The following is a 27,963-nucleotide window of genomic DNA, read 5'->3' on the forward strand; positions in this document are numbered from 1 at the left end:
GAGCTGTGTTGCTGTCAAATGATTCATCTGTAGATTCTAGAGGCCATTCTGAGCTGTGTTGCTGTCAAATGATTCATCTGTAGATTCTAGAGGCCATTCTGAGCTGTGTTGCTGTCAAATGATTCATCTGTAGATTCTAGAGGCCATTCTGAGCTGTGTTGCTGTCAAATGATTCATCTGTAGATTCTAGAGGCCATTCTGAGCTGTGTTGCTGTCAAATGATTCATCTGTAGATTCTAGAGGCCATTCTGAGCTGTGTTGCTGTCAAATGATTCATCTGTAGATTCTAGAGGCCATTCTGAGCTGTGTTGCTGTCAAATGATTCATCTGTAGATTCTAGAGGCCATTCTGAGCTGTGTTGCTGTCAAATGATTCATCTGTAGATTCTAGAGGCCATTCTGAGCTGTGTTGCTGTCAAATGATTCATCTGTAGAATCTAGAGGCCATTTTGAGCCTGTGTTGCTGTCAAATGATTCATCTGTAGATTCTAGAGGCCATTCTGAGCTGTGTTGCTGTCAAATGATTCATCTGTGGATTCTAGAGGCCATTCTGAGTCTGTGTTGCTGTCAAATGATTCATCTGTAGATTCTAGAGGCCATTCTGAGCTGTGTTGCTGTCAAATGATTCATCTGTAGATTCTAGAGGCCATTCTGAGACTGTGTTGCTGTCAAATGATTCATCTGTAGATTCTAGAGGCCATTCTGAGCTGTGTTGCTGTCAAATGATTCATCTGTAGATTCTAGAGGCCATCCTGAGACTGTGTTGCTGTCAAATGATTCATCTGTAGATTCTAGAGGCCATCCTGAGACTGTGTTGCTGTCAAATGATTCATCTGTAGATTCTAGAGGCCATTATGAGCTGTGTTGCTGTCAAATGATTCATCTGTGGATTCTAGAGGCCATTCTGAGCTGTGTTGCTGTCAAATGATTCATCTGTAGAATCTAGAGGCCATTTTGAGCCTGTGTTGCTGTCAAATGATTCATCTGTAGATTCTAGAGGCCATTATGAGCTGTGTTGCTGTCAAATGATTCATCTGTGGATTCTAGAGGCCATTCTGAGCTGTGTTGCTGTCAAATGATTCATCTGTAGATTCTAGAGGCCATTCTGAGCTGTGTTGCTGTCAAATGATTCATCTGTAGATTCTAGAGGCCATTCTGAGCTGTGTTGCTGTCAAATGATTCATCTGTAGATTCTAGAGGCCATTCTGAGCTGTGTTGCTGTCAAATGATTCATCTGTAGATTCTAGAGGCCATTCTGAGCTGTGTTGCTGTCAAATGATTCATCTGTAGATTCTAGAGGCCATTCTGAGCTGTGTTGCTGTCAAATGATTCATCTGTAGATTCTAGAGGCCATTCTGAGCTGTGTTGCTGTCAAATGATTCATCTGTAGATTCTAGAGGCCATTCTGAGCTGTGTTGCTGTCAAATGATTCATCTGTAGATTCTAGAGGCCATTCTGAGCTGTGTTGCTGTCAAATGATTCATCTGTAGATTCTAGAGGCCATTCTGAGCTGTGTTGCTGTCAAATGATTCATCTGTAGAATCTAGAGGCCATTTTGAGCCTGTGTTGCTGTCAAATGATTCATCTGTAGATTCTAGAGGCCATTCTGAGCTGTGTTGCTGTCAAATGATTCATCTGTGGATTCTAGAGGCCATTCTGAGTCTGTGTTGCTGTCAAATGATTCATCTGTAGATTCTAGAGGCCATTCTGAGCTGTGTTGCTGTCAAATGATTCATCTGTAGATTCTAGAGGCCATTCTGAGACTGTGTTGCTGTCAAATGATTCATCTGTAGATTCTAGAGGCCATTCTGAGCTGTGTTGCTGTCAAATGATTCATCTGTAGATTCTAGAGGCCATCCTGAGACTGTGTTGCTGTCAAATGATTCATCTGTAGATTCTAGAGGCCATCCTGAGACTGTGTTGCTGTCAAATGATTCATCTGTAGATTCTAGAGGCCATTATGAGCTGTGTTGCTGTCAAATGATTCATCTGTGGATTCTAGAGGCCATTCTGAGCTGTGTTGCTGTCAAATGATTCATCTGTAGAATCTAGAGGCCATTTTGAGCCTGTGTTGCTGTCAAATGATTCATCTGTAGATTCTAGAGGCCATTATGAGCTGTGTTGCTGTCAAATGATTCATCTGTGGATTCTAGAGGCCATTCTGAGCTGTGTTGCTGTCAAATGATTCATCTGTAGATTCTAGAGGCCATTCTGAGCTGTGTTGCTGTCAAATGATTCATCTGTAGATTCTAGAGGCCATTCTGAGCTGTGTTGCTGTCAAATGATTCATCTGTAGATTCTAGAGGCCATTCTGAGCTGTGTTGCTGTCAAATGATTCATCTGTAGATTCTAGAGGCCATTCTGAGCTGTGTTGCTGTCAAATGATTCATCTGTAGATTCTAGAGGCCATTCTGAGCTGTGTTGCTGTCAAATGATTCATCTGTAGATTCTAGAGGCCATTCTGAGCTGTGTTGCTGTCAAATGATTCATCTGTAGATTCTAGAGGCCATTCTGAGCTGTGTTGCTGTCAAATGATTCATCTGTAGATTCTAGAGGCTATTCTGAGGCAGGCACACAGAGAGACAGACAGAGAGACAGACATGTAGACAGACAGACAGAGAGACAGACATGTAGACAGACAGACAGACCGACAGACAGGCGGCAGGCAGAGAGTCAGGCAGACAGGCAGCAGACAGAGAGACAGGCAGGCGGCAGACAGACAGACAGACAGACAGACAGACAGGCGGCAGGCAGAGAGACAGGCGGCAGACAGACAGAGAGAGAGAGAGAGAGAGAGAGAGAGAGAGACAGACAGGTGACAGGCAGAGAGACAGACAGGCGGCAAACAGACAGACAGACAGACAGACAGGCGGCAGGCAGAGAGACAGGCGGCAGACAGACAGAGACAGAGAGAGAGAGAGAGACAGACAGGTGACAGGCAGAGAGACAGACAGGCGGCAAACAGGCGGCAGGCAGACAGACAGGCGGCAGACAGACAGAGACAGAGAGAGAGAGAGACAGACAGGTGACAGGCAGAGAGACAGACAGGCGGCAAACAGGCGGCAGGCAGGCAGACAGACAGTCCTGTCTTGTTCATTCACCACATGGATTTTGTGATGCTTCAGCAGTGTGTGTGCATGCATGTGCATATGTCTCTGCACGTGCTTATGTTTGTGTTCTTGCACGTGCATGTGTGTCAAACATCTAACGTGCGTCATGAAGAGGCAGGCTGTCAGGTCTGTGCTTGAAGCAACCCCCCCCCCATCCCCAGAGCCAACATTAGTTTGAAGTAATTAGATATATTAACAGAAACTTTGTCATTCCTGACAGCCAGATTGTTAGAGCACATTATAATCGTACCTCCAAGCTGTCAACTTGCGTCAAAGGAGTGAATAGCATTCGTCCCTTCAAACGATTTGCCAGGGGCTGCATGGGCGTGTCACAGAGGGTTAGGGCATCGACTGGGAAAACAATCAGGAACATTTCAGATCTGCTTTGAATGTTATTCCTCAAAATGTATTTCATCTTTATTTAAACCAGGAAGTGCCATTATTAAGAAGCAAGACATGGTCAAGCAGGCAATGAATAATACAATAGCAAATGGACAGAGTGGAACCCCCAGCGAATCCCAGTACATTTCACTAGGCCCCCAGCGAATCCCAGTACATTTCACTAGACCCCCAGCGAATCCCAGTACATTTCACTTGGCCCCCAGCGAATCCCAGTACACTTCACTAGGCCCCCAGCGAATCCCAGTACACTTCACTAGGCCCCCAGCGAATCCCAGTGCACATCACTAGGCCCCCAGTGAATCCCAGTACATTTCACTAGGCCCCCAGCGAATCCCAGTGCACATCACAAGGCCCCCAGCGAATCCCTGCGCACTTCACTAGGCCCCCAGCGAATCCCAGTGCACATCACAAGGCCCCCAGCGAATCCCTGCGCACTTCACTAGGCCCCCAGCGAATCCCAGTACACTTCACTAATTCCCCTCTGAATCCCAGTACACTTGACTAATTCCCCTGTGAATCCCAGTGCACTTCACTAATTCCCCTGTGAATCCCAGTACACTTCACTAATTCCCCTGTGAATCCCGGTACACTTCACTAATTCCCCTGTGAATCCCAGTACACTTCACTAATTCCCCTGTGAATCCCAGTACACTTCACTAATTCCCCTGTGAATCCCAGTACACTTCACTAATTCCCCTGTGAATCCCAGTACACTTCACTAATTCCCCTGTGAATCCCGGTACACTTCACTAATTCCCCTGTGAATCCCAGTACACTTCACTAATTCCCCTGTGAATCCCGGTACACTTCACTAATTCCCCTGTGAATCCCAGTACACTTCACTAATTCCCCTGTGAATCCCGGTACACTTCACTAATTCCCCTGTGAATCCCAGTACACTTGATTAGTCTGCAGATAAATGGAAGGGTTAGGCCTCCTGGGACTCTCCTTTTGTCTCTGAATGCAGAGAGAAACTGGCAACCGTGGCCTGTCTGCTGGGGTTAATAACACAGTGGTCACAGAGAACCTCTTTAACAGACAGGATACACAACACAACCTCGTTAACAGACAGGATACACAACCTCTTTAACAGACAGGATACACAACCTCTTTAACAGACAGGATACACAACCTCTTTAACAGACAGGATACACAACCTCTTTAACAGACAGGAAACACAACACAACCTCTAACAGACAGGATACACAACACAACCTCTTTAACAGACAGGATACACAACCTCTTTAACAGACAGGAAACACAACACAACCTCTTTAACAGACAGGATACACAACCTCTTTAATAGACAGGATACACAACCTCTTTAACAGACAGGATACACAACACAACCTCTTTAATAGACAGGATACACAACCTCTTTAACAGACAGGATACACAACACAACCTCTTTAACAGACAGGATACACAACACAACCTCTAACAGACAGGATACACAACACAACCTCTAACAGACAGGATACACAACACAACCTCTTTAACAGACAGGATACACAACACAACCTCTAACAGACAGGATACACAACACAACCTCTAACAGACAGGATACACAACACAACCTCCTTAACAGACAGGATACACAGCACAACCTCTTTAACAGACAGGAAACACAACCTCTTTAACAGACAGGATACACAACCTCTTTAACAGACAGGATACACAACCTCTTTAACAGACAGGATACACAACCTCTTTAACAGACAGGATACACAACCTCTTTAACAGACAGGATACACAACACAACCTCTTTAACAGACAGGATACACAACCTCTTTAACAGACAGGAAACACAACACAACCTCTAACAGACAGGATACACAATACAGCCTCTTTAACAGACAGGAAACACAACACAACCTCTAACAGACAGGATACACAACCTCTTTAACAGACAGGAAACACAACACAACCTCTAACAGACAGGATACACAACCTCTTTAACAGACAGGATACACAACACAACCTCTAACAGACAGGATACACAATACAGCCTCTTTAACAGACAGGATACACAACCTCTTTAATAGACAGGATACACAACACAACCTCTTTAACAGACAGGATACACAACCTCTAACAGACAGGATACACAATACAGCCTCTTTAACAGACAGGATACACAACCTCTTTAACAGACAGGATACACAACACAACCTCTTTAACAGACAGGATACACAACACAACCTCTTTAACAGACAGGATACACAACACAACCTCTTTAATAGACAGGATACACAACACAACCTCTAACAGACAGGATACACAACCTCTTTAACAGACAGGATACACAACACAACCTCTTTAACAGACAGGATACACAACACAACCTCTTTAACAGACAGGATACACAACACAACCTCTAACAGACAGGATACACAACCTCTAACAGACAGGATACACAATACAGCCTCTTTAACAGACAGGATACACAACCTCGTTAATAGACAGGATACACAACCTCGTTAACAGACAGGATACACAACACAACCTCTTTAACAGACAGGATACACAACCTCTAACAGACAGGATACACAATACAGCCTCTTTAACAGACAGGATACACAACCTCGTTAATAGACAGGATACACAACCTCTTTAACAGACAGGATACACAACCTCTTTAACAGACAGGATACACAACCTCTTTAACAGACAGGATACACAACCTCTTTAATAGACAGGATACACAACCTCGTTAACAGACAGGATACACAACCTCGTTAACAGACAGGATATACAACCTCGTTAACAGACAGGATACACAACCTCTTTAATAGACAGGATACACAACCTCGTTAATAGACAGGATACACAACCTCGTTAATAGACAGGATACACAACCTCTTTAATAGACAGGATACACAACCTCGTTAATAGACAGGATACACAACCTCGTTAACAGACAGGATACACAACCTCTTTAATAGACAGGATACACAACCTCTTTAACAGACAGGATACACAACCTCTTTAACAGACAGGATACACAACCTCATTAATAGACAGGATACACAACCTCTTTAATAGACAGGATACACAACCTCGTTAATAGACAGGATACACAACCTCGTTAACAGACAGGATACACAACCTCTTTAATAGACAGGATACACAACCTCTTTAACAGACAGGATACACAACCTCTTTAACAGACAGGATACACAACCTCTTTAACAGACAGGATACACAACCTCTTTAACAGACAGGATACACAACCTCTTTAATAGACAGGATACACAACCTCTTTAACAGACAGGATACACAGCCTCTTTAACAGACAGGATACACAACCTCTTTAACAGACAGGATACACAACCTCTTTAACAGACAGGATACACAACACAACACAACCTCTTTAAGAACAAATTCTTATTTTCAATGACGGCCGTGGAACAGCGCCTTTGTCAGTGGTCTTTGTGCTGAATGAGCCGTCTGGTTCAATGAATGATGGAGCGGAGTTGGCTTTTAACCCCAAATTCCATGTCAGGTTCCTCAAAGCTTTTTACTATTATTCTTTATATAACTTATCTTTGTTTCATAGTATAGTTGATTTTTATTGAGTTTAGTCACATGATTTCTTAATGTGCAGTACGTTTGCCAATCGGTTGTACAGCCTGACTTATTTGCCATTCCTATTGCCTCATCCCTCTCAACCATTTTTCAATTTCTCATCAATCCCACTGGGATTTAACAGATTTTAGTCATTTTCTTAATGGGTGCTTATTAGTAACTGGAATAAGTAGTTTCATAAATGAGTCAAGTGCAGCATCTGGTTGCTCCTCATTACACACCACAGAGCAGCAAACATTATTTGCATCATCAACATATGAATCACTACAAAACGTCTTGCATGACCTCTTATACACTATATTAGGCCCAGTCTTTGGAACTTTGGTTTTCCTCGATGTTGAGTGCCCTTCTCTATAAGCATGCTGAAAGTCTGTTGTTCATTTGTTTACAGAGAAATAGCATTTGCTAAGAGCTGGCAGCAAGCTGATAGGTCTGCTGTTAGAACCAGTAAAGGCTGCTTTATCACTTGGGCTTCCCTCCAGGGCTGAGCACAAAGACTTTCCTCTAGGCTCAGATGAAAGATATGACAGATAGGAGTGGCTATAGAGTCAGCTACCATCCTCAGTAGGAGGGGCTATAGAGTCAGCTACCATCCTCAGTAGGAGGGGCTATAGAGTCAGTAGGAGGGGCTATAGAGTCAGCTACCATCCTCAGTAGGAGTGGCTATAGAGTCAGTAGGAGGGGCTATAGAGTCAGCTACCATCCTCAGTAGGAGGGGCTATAGAGTCAGTAGGAGGGGCTATAGAGTCAGCTACCATCCTCAGTAGGAGTGGCTATAGAGTCAGTAGGAGGGGCTATAGAGTCAGCTACCATCCTCAGTAGGAGTGGCTATAGAGTCAGCTACCATCCTCAGTAGGAGTGGCTATAGAGTCAGCTACCATCCTCAGTAGGAGGGGCTATAGAGTCAGCTACCATCCTCAGTAGGAGTGGCTATAGAGTCAGCCACCATCCTCAGTAGGAGTGGCTATAGAGTCAGCTACCATCCTCAGTAGGAGGGGCTATAGAGTCAGCTACCATCCTCAGTAGGAGTGGCTATAGAGTCAGTAGGAGGGGCTATAGAGTCAGCTACCATCCTCAGTAGGAGTGGCTATAGAGTCAGCTACCATCCTCAGTAGGAGGGGCTATAGAGTCAGTAGGAGGGGCTATAGAGTCAGCTACCATCCTCAGTAGGAGTGGCTATAGAGTCAGCTACCATCCTCAGTAGGAGGGGCTATAGAGTCAGCTACCATCCTCAGTAGGAGGGGCTATAGAGTCAGCTACCATCCTCAGTAGGAGTGGCTATAGAGTCAGTAGGAGGGGCTATAGAGTCAGCTACCATCCTCAGTAGGAGGGGCTATAGAGTCAGTAGGAGGGGCTATAGAGTCAGCTACCATCCTCAGTAGGAGTGGCTATAGAGTCAGCTACCATCCTCAGTAGGAGGGGCTATAGAGTCAGTAGGAGGGGCTATAGAGTCAGCTACCATCCTCAGTAGGAGGGGCTATAGAGTCAGCTACCATCCTCAGTAGGAGTGGCTATAGAGTCAGTAGGAGGGGCTATAGAGTCAGCTACCATCCTCAGTAGGAGTGGCTATAGAGTCAGTAGGAGGGGCTATAGAGTCAGCTACCATCCTCAGTAGGAGGGGCTATAGAGTCAGTAGGAGGGGCTATAGAGTCAGCTACCATCCTCAGTAGGAGGGGCTATAGAGTCAGCTACCATCCTCAGTAGGAGGGGCTATAGAGTCAGCTACCATCCTCAGTAGGAGTGGCTATAGAGTCAGCTACCATCCTCATTAGGAGTGGCTATAGAGTCAGCTACCATCCTCAGTAGGAGGGGCTATAGAGTCAGTAGGAGGGGCTATAGAGTCAGCTACCATCCTCAGTAGGAGTGGCTATAGAGTCAGCTACCATCCTCAGTAGGAGGGGCTATAGAGTCAGTAGGAGGGGCTATAGAGTCAGCTACCATCCTCAGTAGGAGGGGCTATAGAGTCAGCTACCATCCTCAGTAGGAGTGGCTATAGAGTCAGTAGGAGGGGCTATAGAGTCAGCTACCATCCTCAGTAGGAGTGGCTATAGAGTCAGTAGGAGGGGCTATAGAGTCAGCTACCATCCTCAGTAGGAGTGGCTATAGAGTCAGTAGGAGTGGCTATAGAGTCAGCTACCATCCTCAGTAGGAGTGGCTATAGAGTCAGTAGGAGGGGCTATAGAGTCAGCTACCATCCTCAGTAGGAGGGGCTATAGAGTCAGTAGGAGGGGCTATAGAGTCAGCTACCATCCTCAGTAGGAGGGGCTATAGAGTCAGCTACCATCCTCAGTAGGAGTGGCTATAGAGTCAGCTACCATCCTCAGTAGGAGGGGCTATAGAGTCAGCTACCATCCTCAGTAGGAGGGGCTATAGAGTCAGCTACCATCCTCAGTAGGAGGGGCTATAGAGTCAGCTACCATCCTCAGTAGGAGGGGCTATAGAGTCAGCTACCATCCTCAGTAGGAGGGGCTATAGAGTCAGTAGGAGGGGCTATAGAGTCAGATACCATCCTCAGTAGGAGGGGCTATAGAGTCAGCTACCATCCTCAGTAGGAGGGGCTATAGAGTCAGTAGGAGGGGCTATAGAGTCAGCTACCATCCTCAGTAGGAGGGGCTATAGAGTCAGCTACCATCCTCAGTAGGAGGGGCTATAGAGTCAGTAGGAGGGGCTATAGAGTCAGCTACCATCCTCAGTAGCCTTCCATCTCAGTTCTCAATGAAAAGTCATAATCAATCGATCAATAATATAATATTACTTTTAGCAACAAAGAAAATGTGTATCTTTAATTTACTGTAGAAACAATGAGAATAAAAAGGTTTTGTGAAACATCACAGCACAGTTGAAAAATATATGGCAAATAGAAATCCAATATGGATGGTGTTAAGAGATGGACCTGAAGGGTGGGACTAATAACAACAAGATAACAAATGAGAAATGTACTGTGTCTGTAGAATGTGTACAAGTTCGGAACTTTTGTGAAACAGCACAGTTAGAAAATATATGGCAAATAGAAATCAAACTGGATGGACCTCAGAAATAGATGGTTGAGGGTAGAGGAAGGACATCAGTAATAGATGGGAGAGGGTAGAGGAAGGACATCAGTAATAGATGGGAGAGGGTAGAGGGAGGACATCAGTAATAGATGGGAGAGGGTAGAGGGAGGACATCAGTAATAGATGGTTGAGGGTAGAGGAAGGGCATCAGTAATAGATGGTTGAGGGTAGAGGGAGGACATCAGTAATAGATGGGAGAGGGTAGAGGGAGGACATCAGTAATAGATGGTTGAGGGTAGAGGAAGGACATCAGTAATAGATGGGAGAGGGTAGAGGGAGGACATCAGTAATAGATGGGAGAGGGTAGAGGGAGGACATCAGTAATAGATGGTTGAGGGTAGAGGAAGGACATCAGTAATAGATGGTTGAGGGTAGAGGAAGGACATCAGTAATAGATGGTTGATGTTGAGGTTAGAGGAAGGACGTCAGTAATAGATGGTTGAGGGTAGAGGAAGGACATCAGTAATAGATGGTTGAGGGTAGAGGAAGGACATCAGTAATAGATGGGAGAGGGTAGAGGAAGGACATCAGTAATAGATGGGAGAGGGTAGAGGAAGGACATCAGTAATAGATGGTTGAGGGTAGAGGAAGGACATCAGTAATAGATGGTTGAGGGTAGAGGAAGGACATCAGTAATAGATGGTTGAGGGTAGAGGAAGGACATCAGTAATAGATGGTTGAGGGTAGAGGAAGGACATCAGTAATAGATGGGAGAGGGTAGAGGACGGACATCAGTAATAGATGGTTGAGGGTAGAGGAAGAACATCAGTAATAGATGGTTGAGGGTAGAGGAAGAACATCAGTAATAGATGGTTGAGGGTAGAGGAAGGGCATCAGTAATAGATGGTTGAGGGTAGAGGAAGAACATCAGTAATAGATGGTTGAGGGTAGAGGAAGGGCATCAGTAATAGATGGTTGAGGGTAGAGGAAGGACATCAGTAATAGATGGTTGATGTTGAGGTTAGAGGAAGGACGTCAGTAATAGATGGTTGAGGGTAGAGGAAGGACATCAGTAATAGATGGTTGATGTTGAGGTTAGAGGAAGGACGTCAGTAATAGATGGTTGAGGGTAGAGGAAGGACATCAGTAATAGATGGTTGAGGGTAGAGGAAGAACATCAGTAATAGATGGTTGAGGGTAGAGGAAGGGCATCAGTAATAGATGGTTGAGGGTAGAGGAAGGACATCAGTAATAGATGGTTGATGTTGAGGTTAGAGGAAGGACGTCAGTAATAGATGGTTGAGGGTAGAGGAAGGACATCAGTAATAGATGGTTGAGGGTAGAGGAAGGACATCAGTAATAGATGGGAGAGGGTAGAGGAAAGACATCAGTAATAGATGGGAGAGGGTAGAGGACGGACATCAGTAATAGATGGGAGAGGTTGAGGGTAGAGGAAGGACAGGAGTAAAAACACTCAAAATAGAACTATTGAAAAATAGATTGTGTCCATAAAATGTTTATTGTATGTATAAGCTGGAAATACAAGCCAACGTGTTGTTGTTCACTAGTTTACTCCAATTAGAGGAGGGGTGCTAGGGTTCACAGAAAATAATAAAGGAACATATATATATATTTTTAAAGATATATAAAAAAGATACACCACCGGTCAAAAGTTTGGACACACCTACTCATTCAGGGGTTTTAGAACACCTACTCATTCAAGGGTTTTAGAACACCTACTCATTCCAGGGTTTTAGAACACCTACTCATTCAGGGATTTAGAACACCTACTCATTCCAGGGTTTTGGAACACCTACTCATTCCAGGGTTTTAGAACACCTACTCATTCAGGGGTTTTAGAACACCTACTCATTCAGGGATTTAGAACACCTACTCATTCCAGGGTTTTGGAACACCTACTCATTCCAGGGTTTTAGAACACCTACTCATTCCAGGGTTTTAGAACACCTACTCATTCCAGGGTTTTAGAACACCTACTCATTACAGGGTTTTAGAACACCTACCCATTCAAGGGTTTTAGAACACCTACTCATTCAAGGGTTTTAGAACACCTACTCATTCCAGGGTTTTAGAACAACTACTCATTCCAGGGTTTTAGAACATCTACTCATTCAAGGGTTTTAGAGCCCCTACTCATTCCAGGGTTTTAGAACACCTACCCATTCAAGGGTTTTAGAACACCTACTCATTCAATGGTTTTAGAACACCTACTCATTCAAGGGTTTTAGAACATCTACTCATTCAAGGCATTTAGAACATCTACTCATTCAAGGGTTTTAGAACACCTACCCATTCAAGGGTTTTAGAACACCTACTCATTCCAGGGTTTTAGAACACCTACTCATTCAAGGGTTTTAGAAGACCTACTCATTCAAGGGTTTTAGAACACCTACTCATTCCTGGTTGTAGAACACCTACTCATTAAATTACATTACATTTAAGTCATTTAGCAGACGCTCTTATCCAGAGCGACTTACAAATTGGTGAATTCACCTTCTGACATCCAGTGGAACAGCCACTTTACAATAGTGCATCTAAATTATTTAAGGGGATGGGGGTGAGAAGGATTACTTTATCCTATCCTAGGTATTCCTTGAAGAGGTGGGGTTTCAGGTGTCTCCGGAAGGTGGTGATTGACTCCGCTGTCCTGGCGTCGTGAGGGAGTTTGTTCCACCATTGGGGGGCCAGAGCAGCGAACAGTTTTGACTGGGCTGAGCGGGAACTGTACTTCCTCAGTGGTAGGGAGGCGAGCAGGCCAGAGGTGGATGAACGCAGTGCCCTTGTTTGGGTGTAGGGCCTGATCAGAGCCTGGAGGTACTGCGGTGCCGTTCCCCTCACAGCTCCGTAGGCAAGCACCATGGTCTTGTAGCGGATGCGAGCTTCAACTGGAAGCCAGTGGAGAGAGTGGAGGAGCGGGGTGACGTGAGAGAACTTGGGAAGGTTGAACACCAGACGGGCTGCGCCGTTCTGGATGAGTTGTAGGGGTTTAATGGCACAGGCAGGGAGCCCAGCCAACAGCGAGTTGCAGTAATCCAGACGGGAGATGACAAGTGCCTGGATTAGGACCTGCGCCGCTTCCTGTGTGAGGCAGGGTCGTACTCTGCGGATGTTGTAGAGCATGAACCTACAGGAAAAACCCTTGAAGGGTTTTAGAACACCTACTCATTCCAGGGTTTTAGAACACCTACTCATTCCAGGGTTTTAGAACACCTACTCATTCAAGGGTTTTAGAACACCTACTCATTCCAGGGTTTTAGAACACCTACTCATTCAAGGGCTTTAGAACACCTACTCATTCAAGGGCTTTAGAACACCTACTCATTCAAGGGTTTTAGAACACCTACTCATTCCAGGGTTTTAGAACAGCTACTCATTCAAGGGCTTTAGAACACCTACTCATTCAAGGGCTTTAGAACACCTACTCATTCAAGGGTTTTAGAACACCTACTCATTCCAGGGTTTTAGAACACCTACTCATTCAAGGGCTTTAGAACACCTACTCATTCAAGGGTTGTAGAACACCTACTCATTCCAGGGTTTTAGAACACCTACTCATTCAAGGGTTTTAGAACACTTACTCATTCAAGGGTTTTAGAACACCTACTCATTCAAGGGCTTTAGAACACCTACTCATTCAAGGGTTTTAGAACATCTACTCATTCAAGGGTTTTAGAACACCTACTCATTCAAGGGTTTTAGAACACCTACTCATTCAAGGGTTTTAGAACACCTACTCATTCAAGGGCTTTAGAACACCTACTCATTCAAAGGTTTTAGAACATCTACTCATTCAAGGGTTTTAGAACACCTACTCATTCAAGGGTTTTAGAACACCTACTCATTCCAGGGTTTTAGAACACCTACTCATTCCAGGGTTTTAGAACACCTACTCATTCCAGGGTTTTAGAACACCTACTCATTCAAGGGTTTTAGAACACCTACTCATTCCAGGGTTTTAGAACACCTACTCATTCCAGGGTTTTAGAACACCTACTCATTCAAGGGTTTTAGAACACCTACCCAGTCAAGGGTTTTAGAACACCTACTCATTCAAGGGTTTTTCTTTATTTTTACTATTTTCTACATTGTATAATAATAGTTAAGACATCAAAACTATGAAATAACATATGGCATCACGTAGTAACCAAAAACGTCCTTGAAATGTTCTGAATTGACTGACCTTCATGCCTTAAAGTAATGATGGACCGTCATTTCTTTTTGTTTATTTGAGCTGTTCTTGTCGTAATATGTACTTTGTCTTTTACCAAATAGGGCTGTCTTCTGTATACCACCCCAACAATACAACTGATTAGCTCAAACGCATTAAGAAGGAAAAAAATACCAGACATTAACTTTTAACAATCCACACCAAGCCTGCCTGACCTCGAGCCTGTCTGACCATTCTGTCTGGCCTGACCTCGAGCCTGTCTGACCATTCTGCCTGGCCTGGCCTGACCTCGAGCCTGCCTGGCCTGACCTCGAGCCTGCCTGACCATTCTGCCTGGCCTGACCTCGAGCCTGCCTGACCATTCTGCCTTCCCTGACCTCGAACCTGCCTGACCATTCTGCCTGCCCTGACCTCGAGCCTGCCTGACCATTCTGCCTGGCCTGACCTCGAGCCTGCCTGACCTCGAGCCTGCCTGACCATTCTGCCTGCCCTGACCTCGAGCCTGCCTGACCATTCTGCCTGGCCTGACCTCGAGCCTGCCTGGCCTGACCTCGAGCCTGCCTGACCATTCTGCCTGCCCTGACCTCGAGCCTGCCTGACCATTCTGCCTGCCCTGACCTCGAGCCTGCCTGACCATTCTGCCTGGCCTGACCTCGAGCCTGCCTGACCATTCTGCCTGCCCTGACCTCGAGCCTGCCTGACCATTCTGCCTGGCCTGACCTCGAGCCTGCCTGGCCTGACCTCGAGCCTGCCTGACCCTTCTGCCTGCCCTGACCTCGAGCCTGCCTGACCATTCTGCCTGGCCTGACCTCGAGCCTGGCTGGCCTGACCTCGAGCCTGCCTGACCATTCTGCCTGCCCTGACCTCGAGCCTGCCTGACCATTCTGCCTGCCCTGACCTCGAGCCTGCCTGACCATTCTGCCTGCCCTGACCTCGAGCCTGTGCCACTGTACCTCCTGGACTCTGAACTGGTTTTGACCTTTTGCCTGTCCACGACCATTCTCTTGCCTTCCCCTTTTGGATAATTAATAAATATCAAAGACTCAAACCATCTCCCTCCCGTGTCTGCATCTGGGTCTCGCCTTGTGCCCTCATAAGCAGTGATAGAAAAAGTCCTCAATTGTCATACTTGAGTAAAAGTAAAGATACCTTAATAGAAAATGACTCAAGTATAAGTTAAAGCCAGTAAAATACTACTCTAATAAAAATCTAAACGTATTTGGTTTTAAATTTCCATAAGTATCAAAAGTAAAATTATAAACAATTTCAAATTGCTTATATTAAGCAAACCAGAATTCACAGTTTTATATTTAAAATGTATTTACAGGTAGCCAGGGGCACATTAACACTCAGACAACATTTACAAACGAAGCAGTTTGTAAATGTGCCAGATCAGAGGCAGTAGGGATGACCAAGGATGTTCTCTGTTTAGTGAGTCCTCCAGATCAGAGGCAGTAGGGATGACCAAGGATGTTCTCTGTTTAGTGAGTCCTCCAGATCAGAGGCAGTAGGGATGACCAAGGATGTTCTCTTGTTTAGTGAGTCCTCCAGATCAGAGGCAGTAGGGATGACCAAGGATGTTCTCTTGTTTAGTGAGTCCTCCAGATCAGAGGCAGTAAGGATGACCAAGGATGTTCTCTTGTTTAGTGAGTCCTCCAGATCAGAGGCAGTAGGGATGACCAAGGATGTTCTCTTGTTTAGTGAGTCCTCCAGATCAGAGGCAGTAGGGATGACCAAGGATGTTCTCTTGTTTAGTGAGTCCTCCAGATCAGAGGCAGTAAGGATGACCAAGGATGTTCTCTTGTTTAGTGAGTCCTCCAGATCAGAGGCAGTAGGGATGACCAAGGATCTTCTCTTGTTTAGTGAGTCCTCCAGATCAGAGGCAGTAGGGATGACCAAGGATGTTCTCTTGTTTAGTGAGTCCTCCAGATCAGAGGCAGTAGGGATGACCAGGGATGTTCTCTGTTTAGTGAGTCCTCCAGATCAGAGGCAGTAGGGATGACCAAGGATGTTCTCTTGTTTAGTGAGTCCTCCAGATCAGAGGCAGTAAGGATGACCAAGGATGTTCTCTTGTTTAGTGAGTCCTCCAGATCAGAGGCAGTAGGGATGACCAGGGATGTTCTCTGTTTAGTGAATCCACCAGATCAGAGGCAGTAGGGATGAGCAGGGATGTTCTCTGTTTAGTGAATCCACCAGATCAGAGGCAGTAGGGATGACCAGGGATGTTCTCTGTTTAGTGAGTCCTCCAGATCAGAGGCAGTAGGGATGACCATGGATGTTCTCTGTTTAGTGAGTCCTCCAGATCAGAGGCAGTAGGGATGACCAAGGATGTTCTCTGTTTAGTGAGTCCTCCAGATCAGAGGCAGTAGGGATGATCAAGGATGTTCTCTGTTTAGTGAGTCCTCCAGATCAGAGGCAGTAGGGATGACCAGGGATGTTCTCTGTTTAGTGAGTCATCCAGGTCAGAGGCAGTAGTGATGACCAGGGATGATCTCTGTTTAGTGAGTCCTCCAGATCAGAGGCATTAGGGATGACCAGGGATGTTCTCTGTTTAGTGAATCCACCAGATCAGAGGCAGTAGGGATGACCAGGGATGTTCTCTGTTTAGTGAATCCACCAGATCAGAGGCAGTAGGGATGACCAGGGATGTTCTCTGTTTAGTGAATCCACCAGATCAGAGGCAGTAGGGATGACCAAGGATGTTCTCTGTTTAGTAAGTCCTCCAGATCAGAGGCAGTAGGGATGACCACGGATGTTCTCTGTTTAGTGTGTCCTCCAGGTCAGAGACAGTAGGGATGACCAAGGATGTTCTCTGTTTAGTGAGTCCTCCAGACCAGAGGCAGTAGGGATGACCAAGGATGTTCTCTGTATAGTGAGTCCTCCAGACCAGAGGCACTAGGGATGACCAAGGATGTTCTCTGTTTAGTGAATCCACCAGATCAGAGGCAGTAGGGATGACCAGGGATGTTCTCTGTTTAGTGAATCCACCAGATCAGAGGCAGTAGGGATGACCAGGGATGTTCTCTGTTTAGTGAGTCCTCCAGACCAGAGGCAGTAGGGATGACCAGGGATGTTCTCTGTTTAGTGAGTCCTCCAGATCAGAGGCAGTAGGGATGACCAGGGATGTTCTCTGTTTAGTGAATCCACCAGATCAGAGGCAGGAGGGATGACCAGGGATGTTCTCTGTTTAGTGAGTCCTCCAGATCAGAGGCAGTAGAGATGACCAAGGATGTTCTCTGTATAGTGAGTCCTCCAGATCTGAGGCAGTAGGGATGACCAGGGATGTTCTCTGTTTAGTGTGTCCTCCAGACCAGAGGCAGTAAGGATGACCAGGGATGTTCTCTGTTTAGTGAGTCCTCCAGATCAGAGGCAGGAGGGATGACAAGGGATGTTCTCTGTTTAGTGAATTCACCAGATCAGAGGCAGTATGGATGACCAGGGATGTTCTCTGTTTAGTGAGTCCTCCAGATCAGAGGCAGTAGGGATGACCAAGGATGTTCTCTGTTTAGTGAATCCACCAGATCAGAGGCAGTAGGGATGACCAAGGATGTTCTCTGTTTAGTGAGTCCTCCAGATCAGAGGCAGTAGGGATGACCAAGGATGTTCTCTGTTTAGTGAATCCACCAGATCAGAGGCAGTATGGATGACCAGGGATGTTCTCTGTTTAGTGAGTCCTCCAGATCAGAGGCAGTAGGGATGACCAGGGGTGTTCTCTGTTTAGTGAATCCACCAGATCAGAGGCAGTGGGGATGACCAAGGATGTTCTCTGTTTAGTGAATCCACCAGATCAGAGGCAGTAGGGATGACCAGGAATGTTCTCTGTTTAGTGAGTCCTCCAGACCAGAGGCAGTAGGGATGACCAGGGATGTTCTCTGTTTAGTGAGTCCTCCAGATCAGAGGCAGTAGGGATGACCAGGGATGTTCTCTGTTTAGTGAATCCACCAGATCAGAGGCAGGAGGGATGACCAGGGATGTTCTCTGTTTAGTGAGTCCTCCAGATCAGAGGCAGTAGGGATGACCAAGGATGTTCCCTGTATAGTGAGTCCTCCAGATCTGAGGCAGTAGGGATGACCAGGGATGCTCTCTGTTTAGTGTGTCCTCCAGACCAGAGGCAGTAAGGATGACCAGGGATGTTCTCTGTTTAGTGAGTCCTCCAGATCAGAGGCAGGAGGGATGACCAGGGGTGTTCTCTGTTTAGTAAGTCCTCCAGATCAGAGGCAGTAGGGATGACCAAGGATGTTCTCTGTTTAGTGAGTCCTCCAGATCAGAGGCAGTATGGATGACCAGGGATGTTCTCTGTTTAGTGAGTCCTCCAGATCAGAGGCAGTAGGGATGACCAGGGGTGTTCTCTGTTTAGTGAATCCACCAGATCAGAGGCAGTAGGGATGACCAGGGATGTTCTCTGTTTAGTGAGTCCTCCAGATCAGAGGCAGTAGGGATGACCAAGGATGTTCTCTGTTTAGTGAGTCTTCCAGATCAGAGGCAGTAGGGATGACCAGGGGTGTTCTCTGTTTAGTGAGTCCTCCAGATCAGAGGCAGTAGGGATGACCTAGGATGTTCTCTGTTTAGTGAATCCACCAGATCAGAGGCAGTAGGGATGACCAGGGGTGTTCTCTGTTTAGTAAGTCCTCCAGATCAGAGGCAGTAGGGATGACCAAGGATGTTCTCTGTTTAGTGAATCCACCAGATCAGAGGCAGTAGGGATGACCAAGGATGTTCTCTTGATAAGTGTGTGAATTAGACCACGAGTACTTTTGGGTCTCAAGAAAAATGCATGGAGTAAAAAGTACATTATTTATTTTTTAGGAATGTAAGTGAAGTTAAAAGTTGTCAAAACAATATAAATAGTAAAGTACAGATACCCAAAAAAACTCCTTAAGTACTTTAAAGTATTTTGTTCTTAAGTACTGTATACCACTGCTGAATAGCCATTTAAGTTGTTATTCATCACCACTGGTTTGGTTCCTGTTGTTAATTCTTTTCAGACAAGGTCACTGTTACAGCATCATCTAAAAAGGTAATTTCATTCTCCATCTCCCCTGAATCTCAGACTATAAACAGGGCTCTGGTCTGGGTTTCATTCTCCATCTCCCCTGAATCTCAGACTATAAACAGGGCTCTGGTCTGGGTTTCATTCTCCATCTCCCCTGAATCTCAGACTATAAACAGGGCTCTGGTCTGGGTTTCATTCTCCATCTCCCCTGAATCTCAGACTATAAACAGGGCTCTGGTCTGGGTTTCATTCTCCATCTCCCCTGAATCTCAGACTATAAACAGGGCTCTGGTCTGGGTTTCATTCTCCATCTCCCCTGAATCTCAGACAATAAACAGGGCTCTGGTCTGGGTTTCATTCTCCATCTCCCCTGAATCTCAGACTATAAACAGGGCTCTGGTCTGGGTTTCATTCTCCATCTCCCCTGAATCTCAGACAATAAACAGGGCTCTGGTCTGGGTTTCATTCTCCATCTCCCCTGAATCTCAGACAATAAACAGGGCTCTGGTCTGGGTTTCATTCTCCATCTCCCCTGAATCTCAGACTGTAAACAGGGCTCTGGTCTGGGGGCTGCTTGGCCTGCTGTGGGTGGTTGGAGGACAAGGGGGGGCTGCTTGGCCTGCTGTGGGTGGTTGGAGGACAAGGGGGTGGGGGCTGCTTGCCCTGCTGTGGGTGGTTGGAGGACGGGGGAGGGGGGTTGGCCTGCTGTGGGAGGCTGCTTGGCCTGCTGCGGGCAACTGGAGGACAGGGGGGGGGGTGTTTGGCCTGCTGTGGGTGATTGGCGGGGGGGGGTTGCCTGCTGTGGGAGGGAGGGAGATAGCTCTTTCCTTTGTCTCCCCTTTCAGCTTCCTGCTCCCAGTAGATTTCACCATCCACACTGTCCTGTTGAGAGACAGTGGTTGGTAGAGGTTGCCACCAACAGACCAGACCTGCATGGCCGTACTGGCGTATCAAACACTGTATTGTCTTATTCTTCTAGCCCGTTGCTATTCAACTCTAGCCTGGTCCCAGATCTGTTTGTGTTGTCTTGCCAACTCTGATAGTCATTGACAGCACAACCTATTTAGGATCAGGCTAATTCCATTTTCTCTAACCTGGTTGATTGGCTTCAGAATCAAGGATGTCCTTAAGACGAGGCAAGACTAGGCTGGTGTTGTGTGACTTTTCACCAGTGTGAAGAAGTTAACATGTGGTTGCTACTTTTAGTGGCAGTACCCAAAGTTGGTTCCTGTGGCACTGAAGTAGACTGAGGGCTGGGATGCTCCAGCATTGAGCCAAGAGGAAGAAATAGAGGACACTATCACAATCACTGCTCCTGGAGACGTCATATAATGTTGCCCTGATGACGTCACAAGTCTGTTGACAAGTATTTCTAATTTTGCTAGTGATCTGTGCCTCGACATAATCCTGTCTCGGAGCTCTACAGACAATGCATCTCATGGCTTGGTTTCTGCTCTGACATGCACTGTCAACTGTGGGTCCTTTATATAGACAGGTGTCTGCCTTTCCAAATCATGTCCAATCAATTGAATTTGCCACAGGTGGACTCCTATCAAGTTGTAGAAACATCTCAAGGATGATCAATGGAAACAGGATGCATCTGAGCTCAGTTTGGAGTCTCATAGCAAAGGGTCTGAATACTTACTGTATGTAAATCAGGTATTTCTGTTTTTCATTTTTTTGGCCAATTTTTGCCTTGTCATTATGGGGTACTGTGATGTCATTATGGGGTACTGTGATGTCATTAAGGTGTACTGTGATGTCATTATGGGGTACTGTGTGTAAAAATGATTTAATCAATCTTATAAATAAGGCTCTAACGTAACAAAATGTGTAAAAAGTAGAGGGGTCTGAATAGTTTCGGGATGCACTGTGCTTCCATAAATGTATTCGCCTCGCACCAGGGAACCTTCAGACAAATCTTCTGAGGCCTGTGGCCATTCTAGAGCGAAACAACAGACATGTACGTGAGAGTCTCACCTTTACACAGAGGAGACGTTTCAAAATCTCTTACTCTAAGCAATTGTATTAGTATAAAATAATATAATTCAAACAATTTTTAGCAGATCCTGTCGCTCAGTGTTTTGTATTATTCGTTTTATTCAGTCTTTTCTTGCTGATCTCTAACAAGGGGTCCGATATTTCCAGCGTATATGAGACCGCTTGACCCTGTTTTGTCCTGGTGTAAACAAACCTCCATCTGTTTACCATAACAATCATAATACCACACAGAAAATCATCTGTTCTCCGGCAATTTGCAGCCTAAGTACCAGACAGTGTAAATAATGAGTTAGTCCACACACAGTCTCTAGCTAAACAAACAATTTGGCCCATATTTGTTTTCACAAGAAACCATGAAACCAACAGAAATGTTGAAAGGTTTTCCCTTCCACTTAAGACACAGTGAGTCATTGAGTACTTCTGATATCCCTGAGTGAGTCACTGAGTACTGATGATATCCCTGAGTGGTCCTGTCAAAGACCTGTTCCAATGGGGCACCGCCAAGCTCCCATGTGGTCCTGTCAAAGGCCTGTTCCAATGGGGCACCGCCAAGCTCCCATGTGGTCCTGTCAAAGACCTGTTCCAATGGGGCACCGCCATGCTCCCATGTGGTCCTGTCAAAGGCCTGTTCCAATGGGGCACCGCCAAGCTCCCATGTGGTCCTGTCAAAGACCTGTTCCAATGGGGCACCGCCAAGCTCCCATGTGGTCCTGTCAAAGGCCTGTTCCAATGGGGCACCGCCAAGCTCCCATGTGGTCCTGTCAAAGACCTGTTCCAATGGGGCACCGCCAAGCTCCCATGTGGTCCTGTCAAAGGCCTGTTCCAATGGGGCACCGCCAAGCTCCCATGTGGTCCTGTCAAAGACCTGTTCCAATGGGGCACCGCCATGCTCCCATGTGGTCCTGTCAAAGGCCTGTTCCAATGGGGCACCGCCAAGCTCCCATGTGGTCCTGTATGATTCACGAAGTTACCAACGTTCAGCTCACCTTTTCATTTTCTAACATAGTGATCACTTTTCCAAAACACGTGACCGTGGGTTCCACTCAGTCTCTCAATAAAACAACACACATTTACTGTAGGTGTCTTAATTAACATCCTTACAAGAATCAACTACTAACTCAACGCAATTTGGGTCTGAACGTTCTCCGTCTGACTGATTTCCATTGGCCAGATGAGCTTACAACACCATTCAAAATTAATCAATCAACCATCACTGAATGGATTTCTTCTCGGGAGGAACGTTCTGTACACTGATCTTCCTCCCTCGGGACGACGAGCCAATTATATGCATGTTGCCTGTGTTGATGCCCTAAGAGCTGTGGATACTGTTAGACTGACACTAATAGTTGATACCCCCTAAGAGCTGTGGATACTGTTAGACTGACACTAATAGTTGATACCCCCTAAGAGCTGTGGATACTGTTAGACTGACACTAATAGTTGATACCCCCTAAGAGCTGTGGATACTGTTAGACTGACACTAATAGTTGATACACCCTAAGAGCTGTGGATACTGTTAGACTGACACTAATAGTTGATACCCCCTAAGAGCTGTGGATACTGTTAGACTGACACTAATAGTTGATACCCCCTAAGAGCTGTGGATACTGTTAGACTGACACTAATAGTTGATACCCCCTAAGAGCTGTGGATACTGTTAGACTGACACTAATAGTTGATACCCCTAAGAGCTGTGGATACTGTTAGACTGACACTAATAGTTGATACCCCCTAAGAGCTGTGGATACTGTTAGACTGACACTAATAGTTGATACACCCTAAGAGCTGTGGATACTGTTAGACTGACACTAATAGTTGATACCCCCTAAGAGCTGTGGATACTGTTAGACACTAATAGTTGACACCCTAAGAGCTGTGGATACTGTTAGACTAACACTAATAGTTGATACCCCCTAAGAGCTGTGGATACTGTTAGACTGACACTAATAGTTGACACCCTAAGAGCTGTGGATACTGTTAGACTGACACTAATAGTTGACACCCTAAGAGCTGTGGATACTGTTAGACTGACACTAATAGTTGATACACCCTAAGAGCTGTGGATACTGTTAGACTGACACTAATAGTTGATACCCCCTAAGAGCTGTGGATACTGTTAGACACTAATAGTTGATACCCCCTAAGAGCTGTGGATACTGTTAGACTGACACTAATAGTTGATACACCCTAAGAGCTGTGGATACTGTTAGACTGACACTAATAGTTGATACCCCCTAAGAGCTGTGGATACTGTTAGACTGACACTAATAGTTGATACACCCTAAGAGCTGTGGATACTGTTAGACTGACACTAATAGTTGATACCCCCTAAGAGCTGTGGATACTGTTAGACACTAATAGTTGACACCCTAAGAGCTGTGGATACTGTTAGACTGACACTAATAGTTGATACCCACTAAGAGCTGTGGATACTGTTAGACACTAATAGTTGACACCCTAAGAGCTGTGGATACTGTTAGACTGACACTAATAGTTGATACCCCCTAAGAGCTGTGGATACTGTTAGACACTAATAGTTGACACCCTAAGAGCTGTGGATACTGTTAGACTGACACTAATAGTTGATACCCCCTAAGAGCTGTGGATACTGTTAGACTGACACTAATAGTTGACACCCTAAGAGCTGTGGATACTGTTAGACTGACACTAATAGTTGATACCCCCTAAGAGCTGTGGATACTGTTAGACTGACACTAATAGTTGATACACCCTGAGAGCTGTGGATACTGTTAGATTGACACTAATAGTTGATCACGTTCTGATTGGGATCATTGTTCCATTCCATGTCTTCTCTATCAATCTATCCAGTGCCCAACCTAAACAGGAAGTAATCTGTGCGCTGCAGAGGACTGCTACTCAGGGGGAACTCAGTACATGTACCAGCAGAGGTGATAGCTGTGTATTTCCATTCACCTTCAGCAGCCGATTAGCAGCCCCGCGGCGGCAGGGAACAGGCTGATATAGCTAACAACCAACTCTTTTTAAACAATCTATTCATTTATGTATGTTTTCCTCGCTCTGCTGCCCATCCCTGGCGGGGGAGGAAGCGAGGCTGATACTACATACCGAGGCCTGTGGTTTCATATTTTAGAGACCGTTTGCTTTCTCAATGCTGACAACACAAGTAAACGTACTTTCCTCCCTCCAAATATATGGTCAAATCGTTTCAATAAAGGTAAGGGAATTTTGCTCGTTTCCCAAAAATACACAAATATCGAGCTAAGAATTTTACAGAATATTTTTTGCAGAAACAAAATGCTGACCTGATCCTTTCTGAAGCAAACTATAGTAGCCTAGGTTTCAGTGGCAGGCAATGCCATTTAAGATGAGGGAACATGATATATATATATTTTTTATGAACATGGCCTTATTTCTATTACAGCATATTGGATGACTGTCATTCATATTCCATTCACCCTGCTCTGGGGAGACCTGAAAACATCTGTACAGCGACACTCCCCATCCAACCTGACACCCTCCCCTGTTGTCAATACTCTAGCATCCTCCCCTGTTGTCAATACTCTAGAACCCTCCCCTGTTGTCAATACTCTAGAACCCTCCCCTGTTGTCAATACTCTAGCATCCTCCCCTGTTGTCAATACTCTAGAACCCTCCCCTGTTGTCAATACTCTAGAACCCTCCCCTGTTGTCAATACTCTAGAACCCTCCCCTGTTGTCAATACTCTAGAACCCTCCCCTGTTGTCAATACTCTAGAACCCTCCCCTGTTGTCAATACTCTAGAACCCTCCCCTGTTGTCAATACTCTAGAACCCTCCCCTGTTGTCAATACTCTAGAACCCTCCCCTGTTGTCAATACTCTAGCATCCTCCCCTGTTGTCAATACTCTAGAACCCTCCCCTGTTGTCAATACTCTAGAACCCTCCCCTGTTGTCAATACTCTAGAACACTCCCCTGTTGTCAATACTCTAGAACCCTCCCCTGTTGTCAATACTCTAGAACCCTCCCCTGTTGTCAATACTCTAGAACCCTCCCCTGTTGTCAATACTCTAGCATCCTCCCCTGTTGTCAATACTCTAGAACCCTCCCCTGTTGTCAATACTCTAGAACCCTCCCCTGTTGTCAATACTCTAGAACCCTCCCCTGTTGTCAATACTCTAGCATCCTCCCCTGTTGTCAATACTCTAGAACCCTCCCCTGTTGTCAATACTCTAGCATCCTCCCCTGTTGTCAATACTCTAGAACCCTCCCCTGTTGTCAATACTCTAGAACCCTCCCCTGTTGTCAATACTCTAGAACCCTCCCCTGTTGTCAATACTCTAGAACCCTCCCCTGTTGTCAATACTCTAGCATCCTCCCCTGTTGTCAATACTCTAGAACCCTCCCCTGTTGTCAATACTCTAGAACCCTCCCCTGTTGTCAATACTCTAGCATCCTCCCCTGTTGTCAATACTCTAGAACCCTCCCCTGTTGTCAATACTCTAGCATCCTCCCCTGTTGTCAATACTCTAGAACCCTCCCCTGTTGTCAATACTCTAGAACCCTCCCCTGTTGTCAATACTCTAGAACCCTCCCCTGTTGTCAATACTCTAGCATCCTCCCCTGTTGTCAATACTCTAGAACCCTCCCCTGTTGTCAATACTCTAGAACCCTCCCCTGTTGTCAATACTCTAGAACCCTCCCCTGCTGTCAATACTCTAGAACCCTCCCCTGTTGTCAATACTCTAGAACCCTCCCCTGTTGTCAATACTCTAGAACCCTCCCCTGTTGTCAATACTCTAGAACCCTCCCCTGCTGTCAATACTCTAGATCCCTCCACTTGCGAGGATAACAGCACTGAGCCTTTCTCTGTTTGTTTTTTTGAGATTGTAGAACACATTCGGATGGATCTTAGACCATTCCTCCATAAAGGACCTTTCCAGATGCTTGGTATCATTTTTCGGTGCTTATGGACCATTCTCTTCAATTCAAATCCCAGGCATTAGTCCAGAGACCGAGGGCCATTTCAAAATGTTGATATTGGGTTCAATTAACCGTTTCTTCTTTTGTTTTGATTATTGCTTGAAGTTATTGTCTCCACTTATTTTGAAGGCCTCGAGTACCAGCGTTGTCATATGACTATATAAATTGACACATGTTTGTTGCCAGTGGCCTTCACATTCTGAGCAAAGAGGGAAGCATCTACCTAAGAGAATTTGTATGTGCTATTTTTTTTGGTCCTCGTTCGTCATTTCAAAGGTTTTCAAGGTTAGACACCCATTGACTAACTGCAAGACTCTGTTGTTAAAAGCGTGTCTGAAAGTTGATCAAGACTCTGTGATACAGTACGACGGGCGGAGATCAGGTGATTAATCCCTGTTTTACTGTTGTTTTCCTCCAGATCAACATGTTTATGGAAGGGTTCCATGATGCATTGCTGCTATACGCCCTGGCGCTGCACGAAGCCATCAGGAGCGGCCTCACCACGAAGGACGGAGCAGAGATCACCAATCTTATGTGGAACAGAACATTTGAAGGTAAGAAACAAAAACCCTCTGGTCCGTATTAAACCAATGCCTTATCTCTGGTCCTTATTAAACCTCTGCCTTATCTCTGGTCCTTATTAAACCAATGCCTTATCTCTGGTCCTTAATAAACCAATGCCTTATCTCTGGTCCTTAATAAACCTCTGCCTTATCTCTGGTCCTTATTAAACCAATGCCTTATCTATGGTCCTTATTAAACCTCTGCCTTATCTCTGGTCCTTATTAAACCAATGCCTTATCTATGGTCCTTATTAAACCTCTGCCTTATCTCTGGTCCTTATTAAACCAATGCCTTATCTCTGGTCCTTAATAAACCTCTGCCTTATCTCTGGTCCTTATTAAACCAATGCCTTATCTATGGTCCTTATTAAACCTCTGCCTTATCTCTGGTCCGTATTAAACCTCTGCCTTATCTCTGGTCCTTATTAAACCTCTGTCTTATCTCTGGTCCTTAATAAACCTCTGCCTTATCTATGGCCCTTATTAAACCTCTGCCTTATATCTGGTCCTTATTAAACCTCTGCCTTATCTCTGGTCCTTATTAAACCTCTGCCTTATCTCTGGTCCTTATTAAACCTCTCCTCCCCTCTGGTCCTTATTAAACCTCTGCCTTATCTCTGGTCCTTATTAAACCTATGCCTTATCTCTGGTCCTTATTAAACCTCTGCCTTATCTCTGGTCCTTATTAAACCTCTGCCTTATGTCTGGTCCTTATTAAACCTCTGCCTTATCTCTGGTCCTTATTAAACCTCTGCCTTATCTCTGGTCCTTATTAAACCTCTGCCTTATCTCTGGTCCTTATTAAACCTCTGCCTTATCTCTGGTCCTTATTAAACCTATGCCTTATCTCTGGTCCTTATTAAACCTCTGCCTTATCTCTGGTCCTTATTAAACCTCTGCCTTATCTCTGGTCCTTATTAAACCTCTGGCTTATCTCTGGTCCTTATTAAACCTCTGCCTTATCTCTGGTCCTTATTAAACCTCTCCTCCCCTCTGGTCCTTATTGAACCAATGCCTTATCGATGGGCCTTATTAAACCTCTGCCTTATCTCTGGTCCTTATTAAACCTCTGCCTTATCTCTGGTCCTTATTAAACCTCTGCCTTATCTCTGGTCCTTATTAAACCTCTCCTCCCCTCTGGTCCTTATTAAACCTCTCCTCCCCTCTGGTCCTTATTAAACCT

General features: G+C 45.4%; 1 protein-coding gene across 2 annotated transcripts in view; it reads left to right on the plus strand.

The window, feature by feature from the left end:
• The window catches only part of LOC135513692 (atrial natriuretic peptide receptor 3-like), a 102,135-nt gene that overhangs the window by 50,126 nt on the left and 24,046 nt on the right, over window positions 1-27,963 (plus strand). For both annotated transcript variants that reach the window (XM_064936558.1, XM_064936559.1), the window contains exon 4: window positions 26,636-26,771. In XM_064936558.1, coding sequence (XP_064792630.1) covers window positions 26,636-26,771 — 136 coding nt within the window. The remainder of the gene's footprint in view (window positions 1-26,635; window positions 26,772-27,963) is intronic.

The sequence above is a fragment of the Oncorhynchus masou genome, chromosome 25 (genome assembly GCF_036934945.1).
Source record: "Oncorhynchus masou masou isolate Uvic2021 chromosome 25, UVic_Omas_1.1, whole genome shotgun sequence".
Lineage (NCBI taxonomy): Eukaryota > Metazoa > Chordata > Actinopteri > Salmoniformes > Salmonidae > Oncorhynchus > Oncorhynchus masou.